The sequence below is a fragment of the Nematolebias whitei genome, chromosome 1 (assembly GCF_014905685.2).
Source record: "Nematolebias whitei isolate Nwh7 chromosome 1, NemWhi1, whole genome shotgun sequence".
NCBI lineage: Eukaryota > Metazoa > Chordata > Actinopteri > Cyprinodontiformes > Rivulidae > Nematolebias > Nematolebias whitei.
Window position 1 is genome coordinate 67,492,509 of NC_056498.1, and position 25,802 is coordinate 67,518,310.

The 25,802-nt window shown below is 38.1% G+C and overlaps 2 protein-coding genes across 2 annotated transcripts; both read left to right on the forward strand.

Annotated features, from left to right (window-relative positions):
* The first annotated feature begins 937 nt into the window (after positions 1–937).
* Positions 938–10,366, forward strand: LOC119419611 (myelin and lymphocyte protein). Its single transcript, XM_037686967.1, has 4 exons — positions 938–1,068; positions 6,395–6,559; positions 7,676–7,813; positions 9,654–10,366. Exons 1-4 carry the CDS (start codon positions 982–984, stop codon positions 9,726–9,728), a joined length of 465 nt encoding a protein of 154 aa, XP_037542895.1. The 5' UTR covers positions 938–981; the 3' UTR covers positions 9,729–10,366.
* Positions 10,367–14,364: 3,998 nt separating this feature from the next.
* Positions 14,365–23,467, forward strand: LOC119419622 (myelin and lymphocyte protein-like). Its single transcript, XM_037686978.1, has 4 exons — positions 14,365–14,557; positions 19,783–19,950; positions 20,040–20,162; positions 22,930–23,467. The coding sequence occupies exons 1-4, from the start codon at positions 14,465–14,467 to the stop codon at positions 23,002–23,004; spliced, it is 459 nt and encodes a 152-aa protein (XP_037542906.1). The 5' UTR covers positions 14,365–14,464; the 3' UTR covers positions 23,005–23,467.
* The last annotated feature ends 2,335 nt before the right edge of the window (positions 23,468–25,802 follow it).

Genomic DNA, 25,802 nt, shown 5'->3' on the forward strand with positions numbered 1-25,802 from the left:
CGATGACCGCTGCAACCCAAAAAGGAAGAAGTGGGTAAAAGATAACGGATGGATGCAAGATGGATGTAGGATGCATGCAGGACGGCAGGTGACACACATCCCTTGAGTTAAACATTAAAATGGAAAATAAACATTTTAAACAGCTCACTAAGAACTCATACATTCAGTGGAATAATCAGTTTTGGATTTTCTGCTTTAAGACAATCTTTTTCCTGTTTATTCCTTAGACAAAGTTTCATATCTTGATTAGACCTTTCAGAAAAGAAGCACTGTTTGTTTATGGTCTTGCTTCTGGTAGCTGGAACCTTCCTCCTGCTGGCAAAACACACGTCATTAAAGACACGATTGCTTAGTGTCAATCTGCAGTGTGTCCTGTTTTACAGCCAAGAGCGGAGCGAAATTTGTGACCTCCTACTGTTTAAAGTGTAAAAATGACCACCGTATCTTATAGTTATCTCTTCAATAAGTTTCCATCCAAACCAAATCCACAAAATTTCAAGCACAACCATTAAAATGCAACACAGAACTAAATAAAACTAACGCAAACCCAATATTAAATCATAGACGGTGGCATAAAAGAAATTCTAACAACACCAGTTCTCGTTACTTGAATGGATTAAAAGTGTACGTCTTGCTTAACAGTCACCTTTTTGTGTGCATGTAAACACGCTTGTTGCCGTTTTTAGTGCCACATGCACAAACACACGAGGGCCCGCACATAAAAACCTGCACACAGAAGCACTCAAACACAACACGACCGAGAACCAGAGATCATCCTCCCACTGCGCAAACAAAAGCCAAAAAGCCCCCGTCAAACAGGTCGTTTGGGGCTGGATGGAGAGGTGGAGCGGAGGAGAAACAGAGGGAGGTGCTCAAGGAGAGAACAGGAAAGAAAGACGCCCCTTTAAAACAGAATACCACTGTTTTTGCATCTCACTCTGCAGATCATCTCACCTGCATACTCGTGCAGAATTTTGGACTATGGCTTCCACCACCTCAGGTGATGTTCTGCCAACAGGCAGCAGGGTCTTCATCACCTTTCCAGACCTCTTCTTTATCCCCGAGTTTGTGAGTTTCTTGTCTTTTTTTTTTACAATAAATTATTTGCTAATGTAATCTTCCACCTTATAAGAGTTAATTTTTTTTCAGCTTCTACACATTTGTCTAATTGCTCACTTTGATCATGTTTTCTTTCTTTGCTTTCCTCCTAAACCTTGTCCACAAAAGTCTCCATTGAGATAAGAATCCCTCATTTTTGTTTTTAGTTGAGCAGGACCCAGTATTTGATGAGACCAGTCCACACAAACCTAAATGTCCATCCAGTCAACTGTGAAGAATGAAGGTGATGGGGTTGACTGAGTCAAGCTCAACAGATATTAATCACCAAAGAGCATCTCATACAAACTCTCAATTTGCTCTTTTTGTCTTTGTAAATTAACGCTTGTTGGCCAAAGATAACAAGATGACATTTCTACATTTACACTGACAGTGTGAACTTTATTTTTGTGGATTTGTTTCCTCGTAAACGGGATAACAACAGCCAAAATTGTTTTTTAGCAACAAAACAGGATTATCCTTTTTTTCTTTTTTTTTTACTTATCGTACATGACACAGTTTTGAAATGACTTAATATTACAACTGTGTATATCTGTGGAAACTAACACACCTGAGATGTACATTCCACAAAACTTAGTATTTGTCCACTTTGTTGTTATGATGAAAATCTACATCAAGCTTATTTTAGTGATATTTCTAAATGATGGAGCTGACCAGAACAGAAATGTCCATAAAGATATACAGTATATTTTAAACACATACGTCCTGCAGTTTAATTGATTGGAGTCTTGTTTACAAAGCTGAGACAGTAGCGAGAAACTGATAATACAAAGTTTTTAAAACCTAAAGAGAGTCCATTGTGAAAAAAACCCCCTGAATTTTTAAAAACCAGTAATGGGATCTCAGGTCCTTTCATTAAATGCAATTTTTTTTTTTTTTTTTTTTTGCTGTTCTTTTTTTACTGGGAAAATGGACGATTAAATCTTTGTGACACAGGTGGAAAAACACCTGTGGCACACAGATATGGTTGCAGAGCGAGGTGTAAATCTAAACCAGTCATCAGTTCGCGTGGTTTGCTTGTTTTCATGAAACGATCTGCAGCTCAGAAGTGGAAATCTACTGAAAATCTACTTTTTTTTGGAAAAAAAAAAAAAAAAAAAAAGAACAATTTCTTCTAAACCCCGTTTGTTTATGTCTCAAGTCTTGTGCTTCAGGCCGAGGTAGAAGTTTCATCCTGCTAACTCAGAAGAAGAAATTCAAAGTGTTATATGTGTGTTCTTGTAAATCATTTAGTCTGTTTTCAAAGTAAAATTTAAAACTTAATTGGTTGGTGCATCGCTTGAACTTGGACCTTTTGCTCAACAGTTGTTGCCTCTGTCCCCAAACCCCTCCCAACGTCCATTTTGTTGTTTGTGGAACGTAAAAGACGGCCCTTTGAGATATTTTGACCAAATTTGTTGAGGTTGTTTATTACACATTTATTTTTTGTCCAATAAACTTTTATTTTCTTTTTGGCTAATCCTTTCTTCAGGGGTCGCCACACCAAGCTAACTTGCATGAAGAATTGGCAATAGTGTTTTTTTTGTTTGTTTTTTTTGGGGGGGGCTGTTTACGCCAGATGCCCTTCCTGACACAACCACCGAGCTACCACAGCCCTCTGTGTGGAGCAGAGCTGCCATCTAGGGCGCCTGGGTGAGCATGGTGGGGGTTAAGGGCGTTGCTCAAGGGCCCAGGGTGGGACAAACAGGAGACAGTTGGGGGTGTTTTCATCTATTCCACCCACATTTTGATGTTATTGGTTTGGGTAGTTGAGTCGGCAATCTTCCAATCACAGGTTCGCCTTCTCTAACCTCTGCACCACTAATAAACAAAAATGGGAAAAGTTTGCCCACAAACTATGAGAGAAAATACATCTTTTCATAATAATAAAAAAAAAAAGCACACGTTGAAAATGTTAAGAAACATCGACAAAAAGAACAACTATAGCGTCTTTCTTTAACATTGTTTTTTTTTTCTTACAAGGTTGAAATACAAAGAAGATGCATTCCTTTCAGGGAGAACAAACACCAATTTATGAGCACAATAAAGGAGAAAAAACACACCAGCTGAAACCTTACTGTGAACTCTTATCTATAATAATAAAACACACACACTCACAAAAAGTTTACCATTCTTTGACTTGGAAACACTGGCTGCGCTAAAAATGTCTGTTGACAACTTCTGTTTGGGCAAATTATTTATTGGATCAATAATAAACGGACAATACATTTTTCAAGCCATGCTGTAGCAGTAAAAACTATCCCTGTCAAACAATTGTTGAAATCCAGAGAACTCCCCCACATGTTGTTGCACTTCCAAAGGAAACCTTGTTTTGGCAGGAGGCGGCTTGTTCTCTAGATATGAGTCATCAGTGAGCTGGACCTGCCTCACTAAAAGGTTTTGAAGTAACTCTTCTGACTTGGATGTAGTTTGAATCTATTACAGTTGCCATGGGAACAAACGTCAAACATTTCAGAGCTATGTGACAAAGAGCTTTTGATAAAACGAGCATTAAGGAAGAAATTTACTGGTCTATAAAAGCAGCCCATTTTGGACCAAAACAACACAAAAATTAAGGAAATTTGTGTTTGCTTGATTTTTTTTCCTTATTGGAACAATGCTTCTTGGCAATAAATTGTATACTCATAAAAGACAACCTGTTTATTTCCCAATTTATGGTGCCACATTTGTTAGGTAAACAAATTTGTGGGTTGAGTATGAGGGTTGTGCCCATTAAAAACTTGCCACATTCTCTCTGCCAATGGCAAACAGCTGTTGTTTCTTTTGGTGTTTATTGGATTGACGTGTGAAGAAACAAGATAAATGCAATTTAACAATGTATTGATTTAAGTAACATGGGCCTCAGTAGCACGTGGAAGAACCATACACAGCCACAACAGCCTGGTACATCCTCTTCATATCACTCACCAGCTTGGTCACACACTGCTGTAGGACGGCATGCCATTATTCAACCATTTGTCACAAGTCAGCCATTGTGGTTGTGTTGGTTACTCGGGAACGAACAACATGCCCAGTCTGATCCGACAAGAGTTCAATAAGACTTAGATCAGGACTGCAGGCAGGCCATCACATCTTCCCACTCCTTAATTCTGGATGTGGTCTCTGATAAATCCCACTCTGTGGGGGTGCACATTATCATCTCGGTGGATAGGGTTCAGACACAGACTGTGGAGATATTTGATTGCCATTGGTTGCACACAGGTGCTGAAAATCAGAGACGACGCAGGCACCTGACTGTCGCCCCATGGGGTCCCAGTTAGTCAGAACAGGAGCCAGTAGCAGAATCAGCTGTTTGGCAGTGGCAGAAAACATTTGACGAGTTTTGCACGGGCGCGGTGCACATACCCAACTCTGATGCTCTATCCACAAATGTGGCAATTTTAAAGGGAAATAGAGGCTTACCATTTTATATAAGATCTATTGTCCAGAAGCTTTCTTACAACAAACAAATGATTAGTCAAATTACTTCACTTTTTGTGATATGTTTATTATTAATTTGGACAAAAAGGTCTAATAGGATGAAGTAACAATATGGCTTACAGTAATATTTGCTGACATGCTATAGCTGTGGTGTTTATGCAAAGTAATGTTTCCACAGTCACAGTCTGTTTGCTCTGTTCCCTATTTCCTTGTTGAATTGTACTTGTTTCCTCTTTCAAATCTGTCATATGTATAGATTTTATGTTTCATGGCTCTACCCTATGAGTTAATTTAGTTTTAGAAAGAGATGTGAACTTGAAGGTAAAGTTAATTAATAATAAACAAAACAATTTTAACACGAAGGGTCACAGATAGACACACAGACGACACCAGTCTTTGCTCTCCTGAACCATTTGATGACCAGTTACAATACTGCCTATGACTTTTACTAAAACTTAAAGAATGCATTTAGTAATTTAGTTCAAGCTCATGTAATTTTATTTTGATTCTCATGCAATCCTTTCTCAGCAAAAATACAGGCTTCCAAAACCATAAACCATTTCTGTAAGTTGTAAATTATTTTTAAAATGGAAGATTAGAAAAAAAAACTTCAAAGATGCTTAAGGTTGAAAATTAGTATTCATGGTACAAAAGCGTGTGCAATAAGGTAAAAAAAAAATTGTGGACACATTAATTTAGTGTACGGCACATTCTTTTCTGACAGACTGCATGTTTGTTGCCAAGCTTAACTTGATGAGTGGATCATTCAGGCTTTAAAATGGTGTTTGCTCATGGAATGACTGAATTAAAGACCTGAAAATAGAAAGCTACTTCCACTTACAATAAAATAAATGACACAAAAACACATGTTTAGTAAAGTTATTTTGACTTGTCATGGTTTGGACAGCAAGGAATGCAAACGACCGATAACGGGATCTGAATGGAGGACCAGTGACAACTCACTTTGAATTTACAAGAAAGACGTGATGGGAATTTGGTCATTTTCTGTTAGTTTGCTCAGCTCACCAGAAAGAAAGAACCAGATTTTGTTTTGTTGAGGTCGGCAAAACTATCCAGATCCCAGAAAAAAGCTGGAATTCCCATCACTACAAAAACGATATGATGGACACTTTGTCTCCCAAAAGAGCCTAATCTAAAGCTCCCAAACAGCTCGTCACAAACAACACTAAGTAATGAGTCAACACTTTGTGTTGCAATCAGCATTACACAAAAATTACACTAAATTAATTGCAAATGCCTACAGAGCTGCACCATAATCGCTCTTCTGATGTAAGAAACTCTGGAAGCTCGTTAAGTTTTGAAAACTCTCAAGATTTTCAAAGGAGGAGAGGAAAAACTGAGACAATGAACCAAAAAGTGACTGTTTTTTTGTATTTATGTGTGCTTATTTAAATTATTATACATATCCAATACATCCTTATATTTAGACAAGTTAGAAACGGATTAAAAATGTGCAGGCTGCACTTTAGGAAATGTGAAACTGAGCATACATTGTTCAGAACCTGATTTGATTAGTGAATAAAATTTGGACCTGCTGTTGAATTTTCCCCTTTTGATAGAGTAGGTGGCGGCTTTGGAATCATTATTTTTTAATATTGTGAAAATTTCCATTATTTGCAATATTTACAGATATATGTAATATATTGCATATTAATGGTCTTATACTGGCATGGTTTTGTGATGTTTTTGACCCTCCAAAGCATCAAATTTCTAAAATAAATAAATTACAATAAAAACGAAAGAAAGGTGATTCAATATTTTAGCTTTGCTCTACTCTAAACCTTTAAGTGCACCGTGCTCATCAGTGTCTCTTCCTGTCTGCTGTTTGACTCGGCAGGTCATTGGAGGTTTGGTTTGGATCCTCGTGGCGTCGACTCGAGTGGAACCGGCCAACCCGCTGGGCTGGGTGATGTTTGTATCGGTCTTCTGCTTTGTCGGGACGACTCTGTGGTTCTTCATCTTCGTCTGTGGTGGCAATCAGAGCAGCATCTGGCCTGCTGTGGTTAGATACACACACCATTCACTGATTAACCAACTGGAGAGATGGATGGTTGAATGGATGGATGGATTGATGGTTGGATGGATGGTTGGATGGATGATTGGATGGTTGGATGGATGGTTGAATGGATGGATTGATGGTTGGATGGATTGTTGAATGGATGGATGGATTGATGGTTGGATGGATAGATGAATGGATGGTTGGATGGATGGATGGTTGGATGGATGATTGGATGGATGACTGAATGGATGATTGGATGGTTGGATGGATGACTGGATAGATGATTGGATGGTTGGATGGATGATTGGATTGTTGGATGGATGGTTGGATGTTGGGTGGATGATTGGATGGTTGGATGGATGGATGGATGGATGGATGGATGGATGGATGGGTGAAACCATGACATAAAAATGCATCAGTGTCTTTGATGTGGCAGAAACACAACTTTGTGAGAAAACCAAAAATAAATTAATCTTTTTTTTTTCTAGTAAAATGTTATTTTTCTGTTATGAAAACTTGAAATCACATTTTATTTAGTTCTGTCTAAAACTCACTCGATGAAGAGAAAAAGCAAAGAATAAAAACAAAAAGCAACTTTTTGCAGATTGAAATTTACCCGTAGGCAACAAAGCAGTGAAGTATGATTTAGCAAAGACAGTTTTAGCGGATCATAGTCAGATTAGAAAAACAACAAAAAGTGCTTACGTATAATTGCACGAGTTTATGTAATGGCTTTTGCTCAACAGTACATCAACTTTTCGAGCATCTCTTCTTTCATTTTCCTAAGAAGCCACGCAGTTTGACGGAGTTCGATTGCTCTCATTTGACTGAAACTTTAATTTGTCAATTTTCTTCAACCATTAATGTTTGCAGAAATATGTTCTCATTAAACTAACACTTGATAATAAAGAATCGTTTTCATGTCTGTGGACAAAGAGTGGAGCCCCGCCCACAGCCACTACAGAAACAACAGTTGTTCCAGTTAAAATGTGTGACATCAGTAAATATCAATCATTCTATTAATTAAAGTTGTTTCACTTCTCTGATTATCAGATGATTGACACGTTTTCTTCTCTGTGATTGATCCCTCCTCCTCCCACCCCATCTCTCCTTTTGCAGGATGCAGGTTTTCATTTCTTGGCGGTGGTTTTCTACCTCAGCGCCTCAGTGGATTTAGCCTATATCACCTTCGTCTATGGGCTTAATTTGCCGACATTTGACATCCTTAAAATCTACAGATTGGACATTTCTGCAGTGGTACGTTAAAACACACAAACAGAAAGTGAGACTAGTTATTTCCAGGCGACTTCTATCATTTAACTCAAAGTCTTCTTTTACCAAGATAACTCAAAAAGTCATAGTGTGAACTTAAATTTTTTAAGTGACTTTAACAGAAACATTAAACACTGTACAGGTTATAATAACTTGCACATTTTCTTTTAGAAGCTTATCAGACTATAGTATTTTGTTAATGTTTAATTCTCTATCACATAGAAAAACATCTGTTTTGTCTGCATTCTGTACAGTTCTTTGTGTTTTTAAGCATATAAAGTAGTAAACTAACTGAATTAAATGACCTCATAATCTTTCTAATTCACAAGCATATGAAAAGTGATATTTCAAATAGGTGAATAAACTAAAAAAAAAAAAAAATCATGAAAAAAGACAGAATAAAAAGTGTTGCTTCAATCAGAAAAAAAAAAAGTTTTGATTTTAAGGAATATAAAAAATGAAATGTAACATATTCGCTTGTTTTAAAATAACCATAATGTTTTTACATCCAAAACTAAGTTTAATCTCCTTATTGAACTTTGTAAAAGAATTAGAAAATGTAGGTCAAAGAAACACATTTGTCTTTTTAAAAGCTGTGGAGGCTGAAGCATGATGAGGAGGCACAGATAAACGTTAATTCAAATTTCGTAGAAGTTACTGATGCTGTGATTTTTATTTTTAAAAGCTTAGCTTGTATCTTTAGCATATAGTAAGCTCTTCTTACCATTTCAGTTGATTTATTTTATTATTTGGCCTAATTAAATATGAAACCTGTCCTCTTTTGAATGAAATGAATTGAGCAGAACTGAACAGATCAAACTATAGTATTCATTTTGCTCTCAGATGGCAGGCTTACTTGTGGTTCCTATAGCTTCCAAAAGCAGACTGACAGGAAGATCTTCCAGTTATCAGGCTCCTCTCTTGTGGAACCAACTTCCAGTTTCTGTCCCTAAGGCTGACACATTGTCCAGTTTTAAGACTGGGCTTAAGACTTTTCTTTTTGATAAATCCTATAGTTAGGGTTGACTTATGCTGCTATAGACTTAGACTACAGGAGGACAAATTGACTTAATTTTCTTAAATGAATTGTTAAAATTGAATAGACCTCATTCAACATTATTTCTATCTTAACATGTGATTCTTGACCTGCCATTGTGTATCTGTTCCTCTCAAACCCAGCTGGTCGAAGCAGATGGCCACTTGTCCTGAGCCTGGTTCTGCTAAAGGTTTCTTCATCAGGGAGTTTTTCCTTTCCACTGTCGCCTTCATACTTGCTCAAGATGAGAAATGAAAGTTAAACTCAAAGCAGTCTGCTCCTCAGATAAATAGTGTTATTAAATTACTTTTTATGTATATGAATGTTTCTGTTCAGTGCCCTTCCATTGTGACTTGGCTCTATATAAATAAACTGAATCGAATAAATGTTATAGCATGACTTCCTTCTATAGCAACAAATCACAACAGAAGTCATCTTCAAAATCATGCAGAAAAAGTAAATAGGTTCACTTCAAATCTGATTACAGTCCAGCCTATTTTTTTTTAATCTTAATTCGAGTTAAGTGAAGTAAAATTTAAACAGAATAAAATAACAGTAAAAATGCATTACAGCTCAGGGTCACTCCAGCTTTTTCTAACTACTTTAAACTTTTATTAAAAGGAAAGTTTAACCTCAGCTGAGGAAGACCAGATAAGATAATAAAAATCTTTGAAAACATCATAAGAGCAGAAAAGTCTCCTGCACTCATTTAGTCACTTCTTAGTGTTGTTTCAAAACGTATTTGAACTCTGGTGATTCTTCATTGATCTGCTCTGTGGATGTTTGCAGGTGATGTCACACGTGGCCACGCTTCTCTACTTCCTTCACGCCATCTTTTCTGCCATTCGATGGAAACGGGCCTAAACACAACAGCAACCCTACAACACAATGAAGCACACACACACAGTTTCCTTAGTGAACACGTGCTGATTTATTTTTGTGTCACCCTTTTTTATTTAATTTCAGTAAGATAATGTGAAAACGAGTTGTGAATGGTGGGAATCCTAATGCGAAGTCAGACGTCATGTCCGCTTTCTTGTTGAAACCGACAACAACAATCAGTGAATGTGAGGTGATAGTGTCAACGTTCAAGCTCAGTTATCAGTATCGGCTGGTGCAAAGTGAGTTTTAACCACGTTCTAAATTCCAGTTTAGATTCTGTGAAAATAACTTGGTTGCACAGATCAGTTTACCCAAAGAAGAAGAAAAAAAACCACAATAATTTTTGTATTTTTTTCCTGCGTCACGTTTTCATCAAGTTGATCGTCACAACAACGAGAAAACAGAATTGGGTTTTTTTTTTGGACCAGGATGACGTTACTGAAATGTTCAAAGCTAGATTTTATTACAGATAAAAATACAAACTAATTTTACGTATCGTTTTACAAAAAACATGACAACATTTTGAGAAATAAGATCCTAAATCTTTAGATTGATATTTGGTCAAATGCTTTAGGGAAACTGATAAAAAAATAAAATAAAAAATAACAATAATATCATGATTCACCTGTTCGCATTTTTTAAAATTAATTACACACAAAAAAAATTAAATTAGTGCCAACTTGCAGTAAACATGTTGCAAATTATACATGAAAGATTTAATTGTGAAATATTTAAAACACTTCAATCCATTTTAAAACTTGATGGGGAATGAGATAACCTGTCTTCTGTCTATTTTTTTTTTGTTTAGACAAAACAATCACAAATTATCTTTTTTATTATTTTCAATTTAACTGTCTTGTTATTTCTGTATGTTTGTCAAATAATGTTATCAATAAAATTAATTCATCTTTGAAATTCTTGATTGTAAATAGTTCAATGATTTCACATTTTGGGTGAGTTTGAAGTCTTTGACACAAAATAAATAAAGTGAATATCTAAGTGTTGTTTGTGCATCAATTTTCCACTAGTACACTAAAAACAAGGTCACCTTTCCATAACAAACACCTTGATGACCTCCTAAACACAGGTCAGAAGTTGTGGATGAATTGTTTGTAATGAGAAAATCCACGACGCCCTGAAAGAATGGCATTTATCGGCCTTCAACACCATCATCCCCGACTCTGGTGCAGAAGCTCTCCTTTCTTGGACTGAGTCCCACACTGGGGTACGGGATTCTGGACTTCCTGACCAACAGACCTCAGACTGTCAGGATCCACAATGTCGTCTCCTCCTCCATCACCTTCAGCACTGGGTTGCCCCAGAGCTGCGTGCTGAGCCCCCTCCTGTTCACTCTACTGACATATGTCTGCTCGGCTAGACACCCCAGCTGCCATATAATGAAGTTTGCAGACAACACAGCAGTAGTGGGATGCATCACGAACAATGACGAGTCTAAATACAGAGAGGAGGTGGAACATCTGGTGCGGTGGTGCAGAGACAATAATCTTTGCATCAATGAGAAGAAGACCAAGGAGATAGTGGTGGATTTCAGAAGGGACAAGGATCTTCTTCATCCCCTACACATCGGAGGAGCAGCTGTAGAGGTGGTCTCCTGCTACAGATACCTGGGGGTGCATATATCCAGTGACCTCACCTGGAGAGCCAACACACTTCCTGTGTGGTCAAGAAGGCCCACCAGCATCTCTACTTCCTCAGGGAGCTGAAGAGAGCTGGATTTGGGAGCTTTGTCCTGAGGAGCTTCTATCGCTGTGTGGTGGAGAGAGTTCTCTGCACCTGCATCCCCGTGTGGCATGGCAGCTGCACTGCTGCTGAGAGGCTGGCTCTGCAGAGGGTGGTTAAGACTGCACAGAAGGCTGTGGGGAGCAGCCTTCCCACCACCGCGGACCTCTACACTTCACGATGCAGGAGGATGCTCTGCATCATGAAGGACTCCACTCATCCTGCACACAGTCTGTTCCAGCTCCTCCCCTCAAGCAGGCAGCTGAAGAGCATTCAGAGCAAGACCACCAGGCTCAGAAACAGTTTCGTCCCTGCAGCTGCCAGACTGCTGAACGCGAGCTGCACTTAATTCAGCTTCATCTTACATTTTTTAAATTTTAATAATAAAAATAATGTATGTGTATTGTTATCATTATACGTTCCAATACAATGGCAAAATTTGCTCTCTGCACTTAACCCATTCACCACCAGGTGGAGCAGTGGGCAGCTATGGAAGGTGCCTGGAGAGCAACTGGGGATAATGTGTCCTGCTCAGAGACACTATGAGATGTACAATGACCAGGCATCGAGACTTAGGGTCCCGAGTCAGCTGCCCCTACACCATCTCGGCCCCCATATAATATACTTTATATATATATATATAAATATATATATATATATATATATATATATATATATATATATATATATAGAGAGAGAGAGAGAGAGAGAGAGAGAGAGAGAGCTAGTATGACAATAAAAAAATCCTTGAATCCTTGAATAGAATAAGTACATAAACAGTGATACATATTTGTATTTTTTACCAATACCACATATTTGTATTTTTTACCAATACCCCGCATATTACCACAAACATTGTTATACAATATTGCAAGCTTATATTCGTTTTTAACATAATTGATACCAACATATATTCCAAGTACCACAAGAAGAATCCTGAATACCACTGGTACTTGTACGACAATTTGAGAACTACAGACTTAAAATATCCTGATGCATGCTCAATAATCCAGGTAGAAAAATCTAAAAAAGTTAAATCTGGTCCTCTGGACATTCAAAAAGACAGACTTACAGACTTAAAAGAACTCGTATCAGCTCTTGGTGCTGTGAGAACTACAGATGCTGACAAGTTTATGGATACCCTTCTCTGATAATCAAAGATCACAACTGATGAGATGGCTCAAAATGCTCCAGTTCTGTCTCATCAGTCCCAGAATCTTCGGGGCTTGTCATGACACAGTTGGGTGAATTTCTATCTTACTTTTCCCCTTTTAAGGTGACGTCTTCTGTTGTTTAGTGTTGAACCCATGTGCAGGCAGACACGGGAGACTCCGGTAAAAATAAAGCTAGTATTTATTTAAACAAAAAACAAAACAAAAAGCTGACGGGGCAGCAAAACTTACATGAATGACGAGATGGGGAAAATGATGGAGGAACAGACACGACAGGCTAGGAAGCACAATCCACGGACAAAGGAGGAACACAGAGACAATGAATTTATAAGGAAGTTGGCAAGACAAAATGTCGAACACCTGGGGTGATTAGGGTTGGAGACAGGAACTGACAATGAGGAAGAGAAACACTGGGCAGAGCAGGAAACACAAGGATCTAAAGAAATGACAGAACAAAAACACAGATTCCCACATTTGGTCAATTGTAGAGATCTCCTGGGTCTTCTCTTCTGATTCAAAATGCGAGGGATGGTGCAATCAGATGGTGAGCTACGTTGTCCTTTGGTGTTTCCTCAGCTTTTTTACCATCTACACTTGGTTCTGATCAACCTGCAGTTGCCTTTCCTTTTATTCCCACACCCTGGCAGGTCGGCTACAGTCACATGAAACTTTTGTTTTAATCAAATTGGCAGCTGTTGTCACAGGGACATGACACTGCTCGGACATTGACTTTAGCCTTTACATGGAGATCCATAAACTTCTGAGCGCCACAGATGGGCTCGGCTTCGCTTTCTCTATATATTCAATGTGAAGCACACAATGACGCTAACCTACACAGTGGTATATTTGCTCAATATAAAACTGGCTGATAGGAAGCTTGAAGACACTAATTAAAGTCAAACAGTTTAAAACTATTTTAGCATATCTTTAAGAAATAAACAAACCATACATTATATATATATATATATATATATATATATATATATATATTTTTTTTTTTTTTTTCATTCAACCTTTATTTAGACAGGTAAATCTCAATGAGCCTCGAAGACTCATTTACAAGAGAGACCTGATTTCAGCAAAGATATATATAGATATATCTATATCTATATATATCTATATTTATATATATATATATATATATATATCTTGGGCTTGGAGCCGTTTTGTAGCTCCCCTTTAGCTATATGATTTTCGATACAGTTGAGATGTTATCAAATGCAAACCAGCCATAGGATCCATTAATAATTTCAAAACATGCCTTTTACAATTTCTAAATGAAAGCTTGGGTTTGTGAGGTTATAGCTAACCACACTTACTCACTTATTCATCTTTCTTCTGTACCAAACTCAAGTTAAAATGACTCATGAATATAATAATGTGATGAATAGAGGCAGCAGGTGCTCAGCTTCTAAAGTGCGGGTCATCGCCTACTTGGAAACTCACCGAGCTGTTTATTTTATTTTTTAACTCAATGGCATTGATGTTCATATTAGAGAGATTTTTGTAGCCCAAGGTCACACGATTCCTCCTCTGCTTGCTTCTAAAGCCTGTCACACATCACCAGCTCACATTAAACACTGGGCAGCCCCCGGGTGTTGTAAGGAGGGTGTGTCTGCTTTGTAATGGAGCAAGGAGCTGTTGTGGGAAGGGATCTCTCACACACACAATAGCTGAACGGGTTTGTCTGCTCACCTGGCTTTCCTATAAGGGTCAGTTCCACCTGTAGCTGCTCCGTTAGTCCAGAGGAGACAGACAGGGCAGCTCGCTCGCTCACTGTTGATCCAGCCGAAGGAAGAGGCAGAGATGGCTGCTACCACTGCTCAGTCCATGGGGACCCTGCCCAGCGGACTGGAGATCTGCACCACGTTTCCAGATATATTTTACTTGCCTGAACTGGTGAGTCAGTAAAATGACTACTTTAAGTTCCTGATGTAGAAATCGCTTTATTTTGAACGAATATGATAAAACTGACTAGATTTTGTCTATTTATACCATATATATATATATATATATATATATATATATATATACACAGTATATGTATATACAGTATATACCGGTATATGAAAAGCCAAAAAATAATTTAATATTATCAGCTCTGTATTTTAGAAACTTAAATGTAAAATAACCTAAATATGTGTAAAGTATTTTATTTTTACATAAAAATATATTGTTCTACTTGCTCGTGAGGAAAATCTGTAGTCACGTTTAAACTTTTTTTTATATTTGTCATTTGAACAAAGCAATAGTCAAAGATCATTTTGATCAAAACTGTGGTATGCTTTTATAAATTGAGAAGACAAAGGAAAATGTCCACAAGGGAGGAGTAACCCCATCCCTTTACATCTCATATTTCAGTCATATTGTGTCTCTGTGACGAATCTAAGAAAGAATGTGGCCGTCGCTCCCATCGTTCTTCTCCATGAAGGATTAAAACATTGAAAACTGCTCGTGTAGCTCATGGTAGAAAACAGTTTAATTTACAGTTTGAAGGTTGTGTCTGAGTTTACCGTCTGTGTCAGGTTTTCTTTTACTTGCTTTAGATTAAACTGAAGTTTTACACATGCTCACCCCTACGTCTTTTTATTTCCTGAAGTCAGATTACACTTTATCTGCATGTGTTTTGAGTTCAGGGCGTAAAAATAAAGAAACAAAGGAAAGAAATGACAATAGCTGACATACAGTAACCGAGGATGTGGTGACGACTCCATTAGAACATTTTTGTAAATAGACTTGAGTTAGAATTTCTGTTACACGTCACTCTTTTCATTTTTCAAGGATTCAAGGAGACTTTACTGTCATTCGCATCACATGTGGTACATGACGTGGAACGAACATGTGTACTCAAAGTCCCAGTTACATCCAAAATAGCAATACTATAAAGTATAAAAAAAAATAACAGTATACAAACATCTAAGAAAAATAATGTTGATTATAAATTATTAGAAAATTGTATTTGTATTTTACTTTTATATATATACTTTTTTGCTTTTTGTTAATGTTAAGGTAACAAAACATCTTTAAAAAAAAGCAGTTGTGTTCTGGGTAAAAAATAAAAATAAATAAATTCACAACGCTAGCATGTTTTTATGTAAACTTCTTCCATTCTGTAGGTCACCAAGGTGAAACTTCTTGTATACAGTAATTACACAATCATTCAGAAGACGTTAAACACCTTTAAATATCACCTGTACTGTTATTTTCAGGCGAAGCCATTGTTACATGCACAATGTCAGGATTTCTCTTTTTCAGTGTTTATTTAGTTCCTTTTAAAGTTTGTGTTGTTGTGATATTTTGGTATTTTCTGTTTGGCCTACTTCTATCACCATTCCATTCCTTCCCTCAGGTAGTTCCCACTCCTCAATCTTGCCGCACCCACCCATTAACGTTCCCTGGTTCATTAAGTTAGTTTCCAGTCGTACCAGCCCCAGTCCTTTTAGTCCCTCAGCTTCACCTCATTCACCAGTGTGGCATTATATGCGCTTAATGCCATGCCCTTGATTCCAGGAGTGTTTTTAAGCTGTTACCACATCTGTCTGTTTTTATTTTTGTTAATAAAACTTAACTTTTTACTAACAAAGTCCATGCTCAGTAATCCAGGTGTACAGTCCAACAATTTTCAGTTTAAGTTTGTACTGCTGTGTTCAGTCTGCATTCCTGGGTTCAAACCCTGATACACGTTCATTATAAATATGGAAATAAGGCTGCTGATGTTATTAATGGGGTTGTCATGTTGTAAAATGGTTTCCGCTGGTTGAGATCAGGCTTTTGTGATGACAAGAACTATGCCAAATGAAAATCATCAAAGAGTGATGCCCCTGAAACTATATATATATTTAGAAAAAACTGTTCACACTGTAGTGGAGAAAGAGAGCATTCCCAGTGTGTATGTAGAACAGTGGCCCCGTTTGTGACGTAAAAACCACAAGCAGTACCTTTGGCTCTTCAGCAGATCAGGTTCCTCACATTCACATGCTTCTTGACCTACCAGATTTTTGATAATATAAAATAAACAGCACACATAAAGGTAAGCTATCTGTTGGAAAGTTTACAGTTATCATTATTAATTATATGTACATACTGTAGGTGATAGTTATGTTCATCGCATATTCTACAGAATGATATTCAGATGAGCTTTTTTGTCTGAAAAAAGTCCAATAGTAGCATTACTGTAGTTCACTTCTCTTTAATGCCAGTTACCTTTCCTGTTTACTATAATAAAAGTACCAGTAGTTACTGGGCAGGTCTGTAATTCTATGAATAAGCTTCTGAATTTGTACAAAGTTGTCTCGGCTCATTTGCCTTCAAGAAAAACAAACATTAAATTTTACAATTCGGGACCTGCATTATAATATTTGATGGTAGCTAAAAGAAGAACTTTGAATCTGGGAGACTGATGACCCAATGCATGACTTTTGTTTTTGACATTTATTTGCTTCTGTCTTTAGGTCCAACATGGTTTCTAGTATTTATAGGCTATACTGTTGTGGAAGTTAAAACCGAGGAATGAAATCTTGATTGATTAAAACAAAAATGCTGGCATGGCTGCAAAACTTACAGAAGACAGGTTTAGGTTTCTTTGTCATATGCAGATCAACACAAGTCAACAATGCAATGCTCGTCGAGAAGAACCGCACGACTCTAAAAAAAAAAAAAAAAAAAACCACCAACAACAACAAGAAATAACAAAAAATGCAAAACAAAAGGCCAAAAGTGGAAAATAAGTAAATCTACAGCAGCATGGTCCTATTATCAGAGTGGTACTGTTGGTGGTGAGGTTCTTTTAGCAGCATGATACTGTTAGCAATGTGGTTTTGTTAGCAGCGCGGTCCCGTTAACTGCCTTCCAGAACTGGGTCTGGCAGACACAGAACAAAGTTTCTCTGCAGAAACAAACTGTTCTGTAGAGTTCGGTCCATGCAGGCGGATCATGGAGACTGCCGCCATGACATGAGCCAGAGCCCAAGGAGGGAAGGGGGTCGGGGACTGAACCACGATGTCACGATGGCAAGGCAGCAACACACAAACTCCTAAAGCGTGTTGCAGTCAAATCTGTAGCGTGGGTGTGCAGTGTAGGCACAAAAAAGATCAACCAAAAAGAACCGGAACAAAAAATGGGCGAGTCAAAGCGGAGCTCCCGTCAGTGTTATCATACTGCGATGCACGTGACATCACATCATGATGTGATGGTGAACCAGATATGGTGTAAGCACACACACACACACACACAGGCAAACTGGTGAGTGAGGATAAACTGAGGGACTACAAGGACTGAGGCTGATGAGATGATTGGAAGCAACTGGGCTAATGAGACAGGGAACAGGTGTGACTGGGCATGGCAGGACTGAGGAGCAGGAAAAGTACTAGGAGAAAATGAACTGATGGCACAGGTAAACATAGAGGGACAGCGCAGAAAATAAATCCAAAAGGGATAAACCCAATAATAAACACAAAAGACTAATACAATAATTACTGAAAAACACAGACACTGACAATTTAGTATACATGTATTGGCAAAATGATAACTCAGAAAGTTATTTGGTATAAACAACACAGTTTTTACTTCATTAAAATGTATACTTACTCCATTTGATTATATTGGAGTCCATTTCATGGGGCTGGAGTGTGATCTACTTCCTGAATGGGGCGTGGCCTGTTTCAGTACAGTGCAGTGGATTTGAGGCTGCAAATCCTAAAATAGAGCATTTGTAACTTGCTTAAATCAGAGCAAGAACATCAAAGTTCATGCTCAATAGTCCCTTAAATTAAGGCAAGAACAGTAATTCAACGGGTTAGTTGCCTTGAAAGGTGGGTAATCATGTACCCACCAGTGTGTGTAGGTATTTGTTTGTTTTTGATTAAATATCACATTCATTCAACCTTTATTTATACAGATTAATCCCATTGAGCCTTGAGGAATCATTTACAAGAGAGACCAGATTTGAGACATGAACCACTTGATGTATTATAATCAAACTCTCAGAGTCTAATCATTTCATATATATCTTCAACTAATGACCTTTAGGAATCAATTCATTTGGTGATGCTCGCCACAGATACTTTAGCAAGCACAGTGATGGCTTTAGTGTAGTCAGTTTTACAGATATTGAGCTCAAGCTTTGTTTGCTAGTAACTAAGGATCGTCCCCATCACATACACACTCAAAGCAACAGATTATGGGAGATCTTTGTTTAAATTTTTGGGCCAAGGGTGAAATGCATTTTGTCAAGGAAGTGATAGTTTTAGTTTGTGTTACATGTTAGATGAATCTTAAAATCTAACTTTTATGTATTATCTAAATTAATTTTCTAAAAATCAGTATAACAATGTGTTCTTATAGACTCGGCAATAACTATGGTTTTGATTACTTGACGTGTTACATAAAAGCACAAAACCTACTAGTTTATTAGATGTAAGCAGAAGACAGATTAGTTTTCCAAATCTTTTCCAATGCTCAGCATTTTTTAAATGCTACATTATTTAACATGACGGTGTGGTTATTGCAGTGTATGCACAGTTTTGTTTTATGAAAAGCTTTTTTTACAGAGATCCATTGTGTATGACGCAGCGGAAGAAAAAAATAATATAAAATAAAAAAGGAAAATAATTCCAGGGTCAAATAAATTTGAAAACACTTGGATAACCCTGCACACTAAACAATACCCAGACCGAGAAAGAGAAGCGTTTGTTTAGTCAATAGTTTGAGAGACGACGGCCTCTCAATCAGCAGTTTTTGTTGTCACCTGGGTGTTGATCACATTTCATCTGCAGTGAAACCTGTTTTAATATCTAAGGTTTCTGAGAAAATGTTTAAAGAAAAGTGTTATCATGTGTTTTTTGTTCTTTACAAGTTACAAATGTTGATCATTTTACTGTGAATTAAAAACAATATGACGTAACATCACTGCATCAAGTCATTTAGACAAAAGAAAGTATAGTAAATGTAAATCTAGGGATTGTTGCTTCTATAATTAAAACAATCCCGTACAGGTTCTTAAAAAAATACAAAATAGTCAATGTGTTCTGAAGCCAATATATCAGTTTTGTGTTTGTGCTCTTTTTCCAAACAGCATAACATTTTTCATCATGATAGACTAAAATTTCTCTACTGCTTCCTTGCAGGTGTTCGGTGGTCTGGTTTGGATTCTGGTGGCGTCGACCTATGTGGCCCCACAGAACCCTCTGGGATGGGTGATGTTCGTCTCCGTCTTCTGCTTCGTCATGACCTTCATCTGGATGATCATCTTTGCAGTCGGGGCTCATAGGAGCAGTTCGGCCTGGGCAGCTGCTGTAAGAGGACAAGAAAAATGGCATGAAATGAAACAAACCAAACACGGTGATGAACTCTGATGAATGTGAAATCTCTTTTGTGTGTGCAGGACTTTGTTTACCATTTCCTAGCCGTGCTCTTCTACCTCAGTGCAGGGGTGGATTTGGCTTACATCACGTTAATAATGAAACACATAGATTCAAGAATGTACAAGATTGATATTTCTGCTGTGGTAAGTATTAAGCAGCTACTTTCAGTCAGGTTGCATTTCAAAAGTACTTCCTAGTGCAATTAAGGTTAAGTTCAATCATCCAGGTAGATAACAACAAAAAAGGTTAAATCATGTCATTTGGACCAGTTTCTTTAAGGGAGAAACTTTTGTCTTCCATCCGGAGGACTTCATCAGTCTGCGGCCTGCCAACCAGATCTGTCCTATAGGTAGCCTTCATTGCTGTGATTCAAGTCAACCTCCTGTTGGAATCTCAGAAGTAAACTTTTAACACATGCAAACAAGGCCCATCCATACAAAACAATCATCATATACAACAATCAAATGTTTTAGGCTGGATGGTCAACTTGCTACCCACAAATACAGCCTGAGGAAAACCAAGGCCAAACTAGTTTAGAAAAAAGGTTTGTAAGCTCAATTATCCAGGTAGATAATAACAAAAAAGGTTAAATCATGTCATCTGGACCAGTTTCTGGTCCAGATGAAAAAAGCCTGAAAGCCTGCATCTGAGATTTCAACAGGAGGTTGACTTGAAACACAGCAATGAAGGCTACATGGGACATATCTGGTTGACAGGCTGCAGACTGACACAGTCCTCTGGATGGGGGACAAAACATTTACTTAAAGAAACCGGTCCAGATGACATGATTTAACCTTTTGTGTTATTCCCAGTGCAATGTTTGTGTTTCATTTGTTTTTCATGAAAGAATGTCACTTCTTCCATTGAATTTGACTCCTTTTTTTGTAGAGAAGTTTTTAAAAAGTCTATGCGTTTCCCTCAACTTCACCATTCAAAATGTAAAAAGCGAACAGAGCTGAAACCAACAGCACGTTGATTAGCCTAGCTTAGCTTTTACAACCCCTGGCGACAATTGTGGAATCACAATTTTTGGAGGATGTGCTTTCATTTGTTTAATTTTGTATAAAAATGCATCACATACATGCTACAAAACATTTTCCAAAACGCCAGCCTTCTGGCATTAAGAAACAATAAAAAAAGAAATAAATATAACGGTCATAGACATAATTATAATGTAATAACAACTGTAACAATTGTAATTCTGGAAGAGGTGGTTGGGCAAACAAATGTCTGCTCAAACTGCAGCACCTGTGACCTGACTCTGGAACAAACTGAAGATGGATGGATGGATGGATGGATGGATGATGGATGGATGGATGGATGGACGGACAGCGAAATTTGTTTTATTTTTAAATCAAGCAGAGTGAAAAATCATGGCATCACTCACACAATTGCTTTAAAAACAGAGATTTATATGTTTCAAAAAAAGTCAGACAAAAGCCATCTTGACTGAATGAAGGTGTCATGTCAGGTAAAGGTATGAGGGACACAGTGATTTTTACATCTTGAAAAAAATGTCAAAGTCTATATTTTAATTTTGACACGTCTCCTATTACGTTAGTTGAAAGGATGTTTGGCAAAAAGGACTTTGTAAAGAAGATAATGCAACTTTCCATTGGACAAAGGGCATGGAAACTTTCCTTAAAAAAGGCAATGTTAATGTCTTTGGCAAGGACCACAAATAGTTCGACTCTCAATCCATCTGAACATCTTTGGTGGAAATTAAAGAAAATGGTTCATGACAGAACTCCAACCTGCAAAGCTAATCTGGCAACAACAATAAGCGACGGAGCCAGGCTGAGTACTAGCTGTCATTAGGTCCAGGCTTCAGAGAATTCAGCATGGTATAAAAAACACTCAGAGGTGATGCCGCAAAGTCCTTATGGCACAGTGTTTTCTCATGTTTCTATAACTTTTTTATCTGCTTGATCCAAAAGAGCAATTGTGACTGATTACAACAATTATATATATAATTGTTCTGATGCATGCTCAATAATCCAGATAAATCTAACAAGGTTAAGTCAGGTCATCTGGACAGATTCTTCTTAAGAATTCACAAGACATTATTTATAAGTAAAAACTGTCCAGATGACCTGACTTAACCTTGTTAGATATAAAATTGTTGTTACCTAATGCAATAAAGTTAGAAAAATAATAGTTTGTGGCATTTTTTTAAATCAGAATTCAACTATTTAATTAGAAGATCCTCCAGAGCAGGGATTCCATAGTTTTCACCAGGGTTTGTTCCATGATTAGGAAATTTTATTCCAATAAACTGCACTAAACATGTAAATAATTTATGAGTTTTGCGGCAGTGCTGACTCACCCACATGACTGTTTACTCCCAATACCTGCTGTTGGGACATGGCTTCCTCCTATGTACAAAACAGATCTTGCCCTCAGTGCTTCTGTTTGTCAGAAAGACATTTGAATCAACATGAATGTGACACTCTGAAAGAATCAGAAGCCCATGACTCATGTCATAGCACTGATACAGGAGGGAGCGGGGTAGCCAAGTCATGTATTTTATTCAACTTGCTTATATCTTAAAAAAATAAATAAATGAAATGTAAAAAAGTCAGATCCTTACATTGAAGTTTTTTTTTTTCTTTTGCTGACATTAAAGCTCAACAACATGTTTGTTGCATTGCAAATGTCATTAGCCTTTTAAAGATTTTACAAATTAACAGGTTTTTGCAGAAAAATATATTGTTCTGAATTGTTTGATATCCATATTAATGTTAAAAATGACTAATCTAATTGTGTAATTATTCCCTTTCAAGCCTGACTTCTTTTAAACTGTGACTTCCAATCATTCATCTAACCACAACCAACCAAGCAGTCAACCTCATGTTATATTTAATTTGGAACGTTACAGGTCATTTCTTGTTTTTTTGCTTGTGTTTTCAGGTTTTTGCCTTTGCAACCACACTCCTCTACTTCATCCATGCCCTCCTCTCTGCCATCCGATGGAAACATTTCTGAAACCACACACTCCATGAAAAGTGCTGCAGCAGTGCACAACACACAAAAAAATCCCTACTCAGGATTGTTTATGATTCTGTATGCATGTTTTAGAGATATACAAGCTGCTTAAACTCAGTTAAAGTTTATTTTTCTATTTGCAAAGATGTTAACAAAATAACTTAACATTCACTAAATATAAGAGCTCATCTTGAAACTTTTGATCCCCATAACTTATGTTGCACAACATTTATTGAAGTGGGTTGAGACTTTCTGGATGATCACTGGGCAATTTAGAAAAGGAATAAAGTGAATTATTAAAAACCTAACTGATATTATAGAAGCTAATTTTAGAATATGTAGTTAACAAAAATAAAATGTATATGAATAGTGAAGTAGAAATTCTGCATTTATATTATTTGAAAAAGACAGTTCAAATAAAATAAACAACGGCCTAATAATTTTGCTATTTTTTTTTTTTGTTGTTGTTGTTGCATCAAATATCTTTGAAAGCCCCTGAAGTATTTCACAATTTCTGTTTTTCTGGAACAAAATGTCTTGTCACCATTTTTGGCTGATATATCATTTAAAAATAAAATGTCCATTTAAATAAAAGTAATTCTTGTGTGTTCTGTCCAGCTATGTGCATGTAGTGACTGTTGAGCAAAATGTTGCAAAGATGTCTGAAACCAAATACTAGTTATAGAACAAAACAGTACTGGGTGAAGGCCCAAGTTAATAAGTTTACATCCAGTGACTTGTTAATGTATCAGTGATGAGTACAATATGTGTTTTGAAATGTTTTGTTTTCAACAACAAAGCATCTTGAACTTTGAGTCCAAAAACTTGCAACAGAAATTGAACCTAGTCAGGTATTCAAATGTATGCTTTAACAGTTTCGATCCTATTAATCCCTATAAATTCATCAAAGCAAGCAAAAATAATTTTGTGTATAATAATTCAGGTTTGGAGCACTAAATAAATATATACAAATATTGAAGGATTCAAGGTTCTTTATTTGTCGTTCGCACCACATGTGGTTACATGAGATGCGAACAAAATTGTCCCAGCTACATCCAACAAAAGTATTAACATTTAAAAGAAAAACAGTAATAAGATTTAAGATATGAACTAAAAAAAATGTTAACTAAATATACACTAAGTACTAGTAGCATAAAAACAATACGCCGAACAGCAGCATGAACATGAGTCGGTGTGAGCAGATGAGTACGAATGAACACAGCAACATGAAACAGATCAGCAGCAACATGAAACAGATCAGTAGCAACATGAAACAGATCAGCAGCAACATGATATGATTCTTCACAGTGATTATTCTAGTTAGAGATTCATGAGTCTAACAGTCTCAGGGTAGAAGCTGTTCCTCAGTCTTATGATTCTACACTTAATGCTCCTTAACCTACTTCTTGAGGGGAGCAGGGCAAAAAGTGTGTGTGCTGGGTGTGTGGGGTCCTTCATGATGCAGGTGGCCCTGTTCCTGCATCTGGAGGTGTAGATGTCTGTGATGGTGGGGAGGCTGACTCCAACAGTCTCTGTGCAGCCTTCACCACTCTCTGCAAAGCTTTTCTTTCTGCAGCTGTGCAGCCTCCATGCCACACGTTGATGCTGGAGAACAGGATGCTCTCCACTGCACACCTGTAGAAGGAGGTGAGGACTGAGCTTTCCAGACCAGCTTGTCTCAGACACCTGAGGAAGTAGAGTCTCTGATGAGCTTTCTTGATCAGGCTGGTATAGTTGTTGTCCCAGCTGAGGTTGTCATTCAGGTGTACCCTCAAGTACTTGTAGCTGGAGACCACTTCTACCACAGATCCTCCTATGTTCGGGGGGGGGGGGGGGGGGGTAGGCGTGTTTGTTCCTTCTGAAGTCCACAACCATCTCCTTTGTCTTCTTTACATTGATGTGAAGGTTATTATTCTTGCACCAGCTCTCCAGGTTTTCCACCTCCTGCCTGTAGCTGGACTCATTGTTGTTTGTGATGCATCCCACCACTGCTGTATCATCTGCAAACTTTACAATATGACAGCCTGAATGGGTAGATGCACAGTCATACGTGAGTAGAGTGAACAGGAGATGGCTCAGCACACATCCCTGAGGGGAGCCATGCAGTACTGAGGGTTATGCTGGAGAAGGAAAAGTTGTGGATCCTCACAGACTGCATCTGCTGAGGGGTCCTCACCTCAGCCTGAGGGTCCAGCATCTGCTGAGAGGTCCTCAGCCTGAGGGTCCAGCATCTGCTGAGGGGTCCTCACCTGAGCCTGAGGGTCCAGCATCTGCTGAGGGGTCCTCACCTCATCCTGAGGGTCCTGTGTCCCCTGTTGGTCCTGCTGAAGAAGATCCCAGCCAGTCTGCGACCTTCGTCCCTGACCCGCCTGTGACCTCTGTACCTGACCTGCTCTAGCCTGTAGGACAGCCTCTACGCTGTCCATCTGAATGTTGGTCCTGTACTGGATGGCCTACCGGCCGCCCACCTGAACTTTGGCCTCGTGCTGGACGGCCTCCCGGCTGCCCCCCTGAACTTTGGCCTTATGCTGGACGGCCTCCCGGCCGCCCCCCTGACCTGCTCTGGCCTATCGGATGGCCTCACAGCCTCCCACCTGACCTGCTCTGAGCCAGTGGACAGTCCCTTGGCCGTCTGGACATTTTGTGTTCCCTGCTTAGTTTTGTCCCCAGGCCTTGTCCTGTCGGTTTTGTTTTGGTCCTCGTGTGTCTTTGTTCGGGCCCGCCACCCTTGCAGTTCCTCCCTCCGCCCGCCCTAATTTTCTGTGTGTGTGTGTGTGTGTGTGGGGGGGGGGGGGGGC

Bases quoted from the DNA above. Each gene is read 5' to 3' on its own strand.
- LOC119419611 (XM_037686967.1), top strand. From the start codon at position 982: ATGGCTTCCACCACCTCAGGTGATGTTCTGCCAACAGGCAGCAGGGTC. The intron at 6,560-7,675 runs GTTAGATACACA...CTCCTTTTGCAG, and splicing joins GCAGCATCTGGCCTGCTGTG to GATGCAGGTTTTCATTTCTT. The intron at 7,814-9,653 runs GTACGTTAAAAC...GGATGTTTGCAG, and splicing joins GATTGGACATTTCTGCAGTG to GTGATGTCACACGTGGCCAC.
- LOC119419622 (XM_037686978.1), top strand. From the start codon at position 14,465: ATGGCTGCTACCACTGCTCAGTCCATGGGGACCCTGCCCAGCGGACTG. The intron at 19,951-20,039 runs GTAAGAGGACAA...TTGTGTGTGCAG, and splicing joins GTTCGGCCTGGGCAGCTGCT to GACTTTGTTTACCATTTCCT. The intron at 20,163-22,929 runs GTAAGTATTAAG...TTGTGTTTTCAG, and splicing joins AGATTGATATTTCTGCTGTG to GTTTTTGCCTTTGCAACCAC.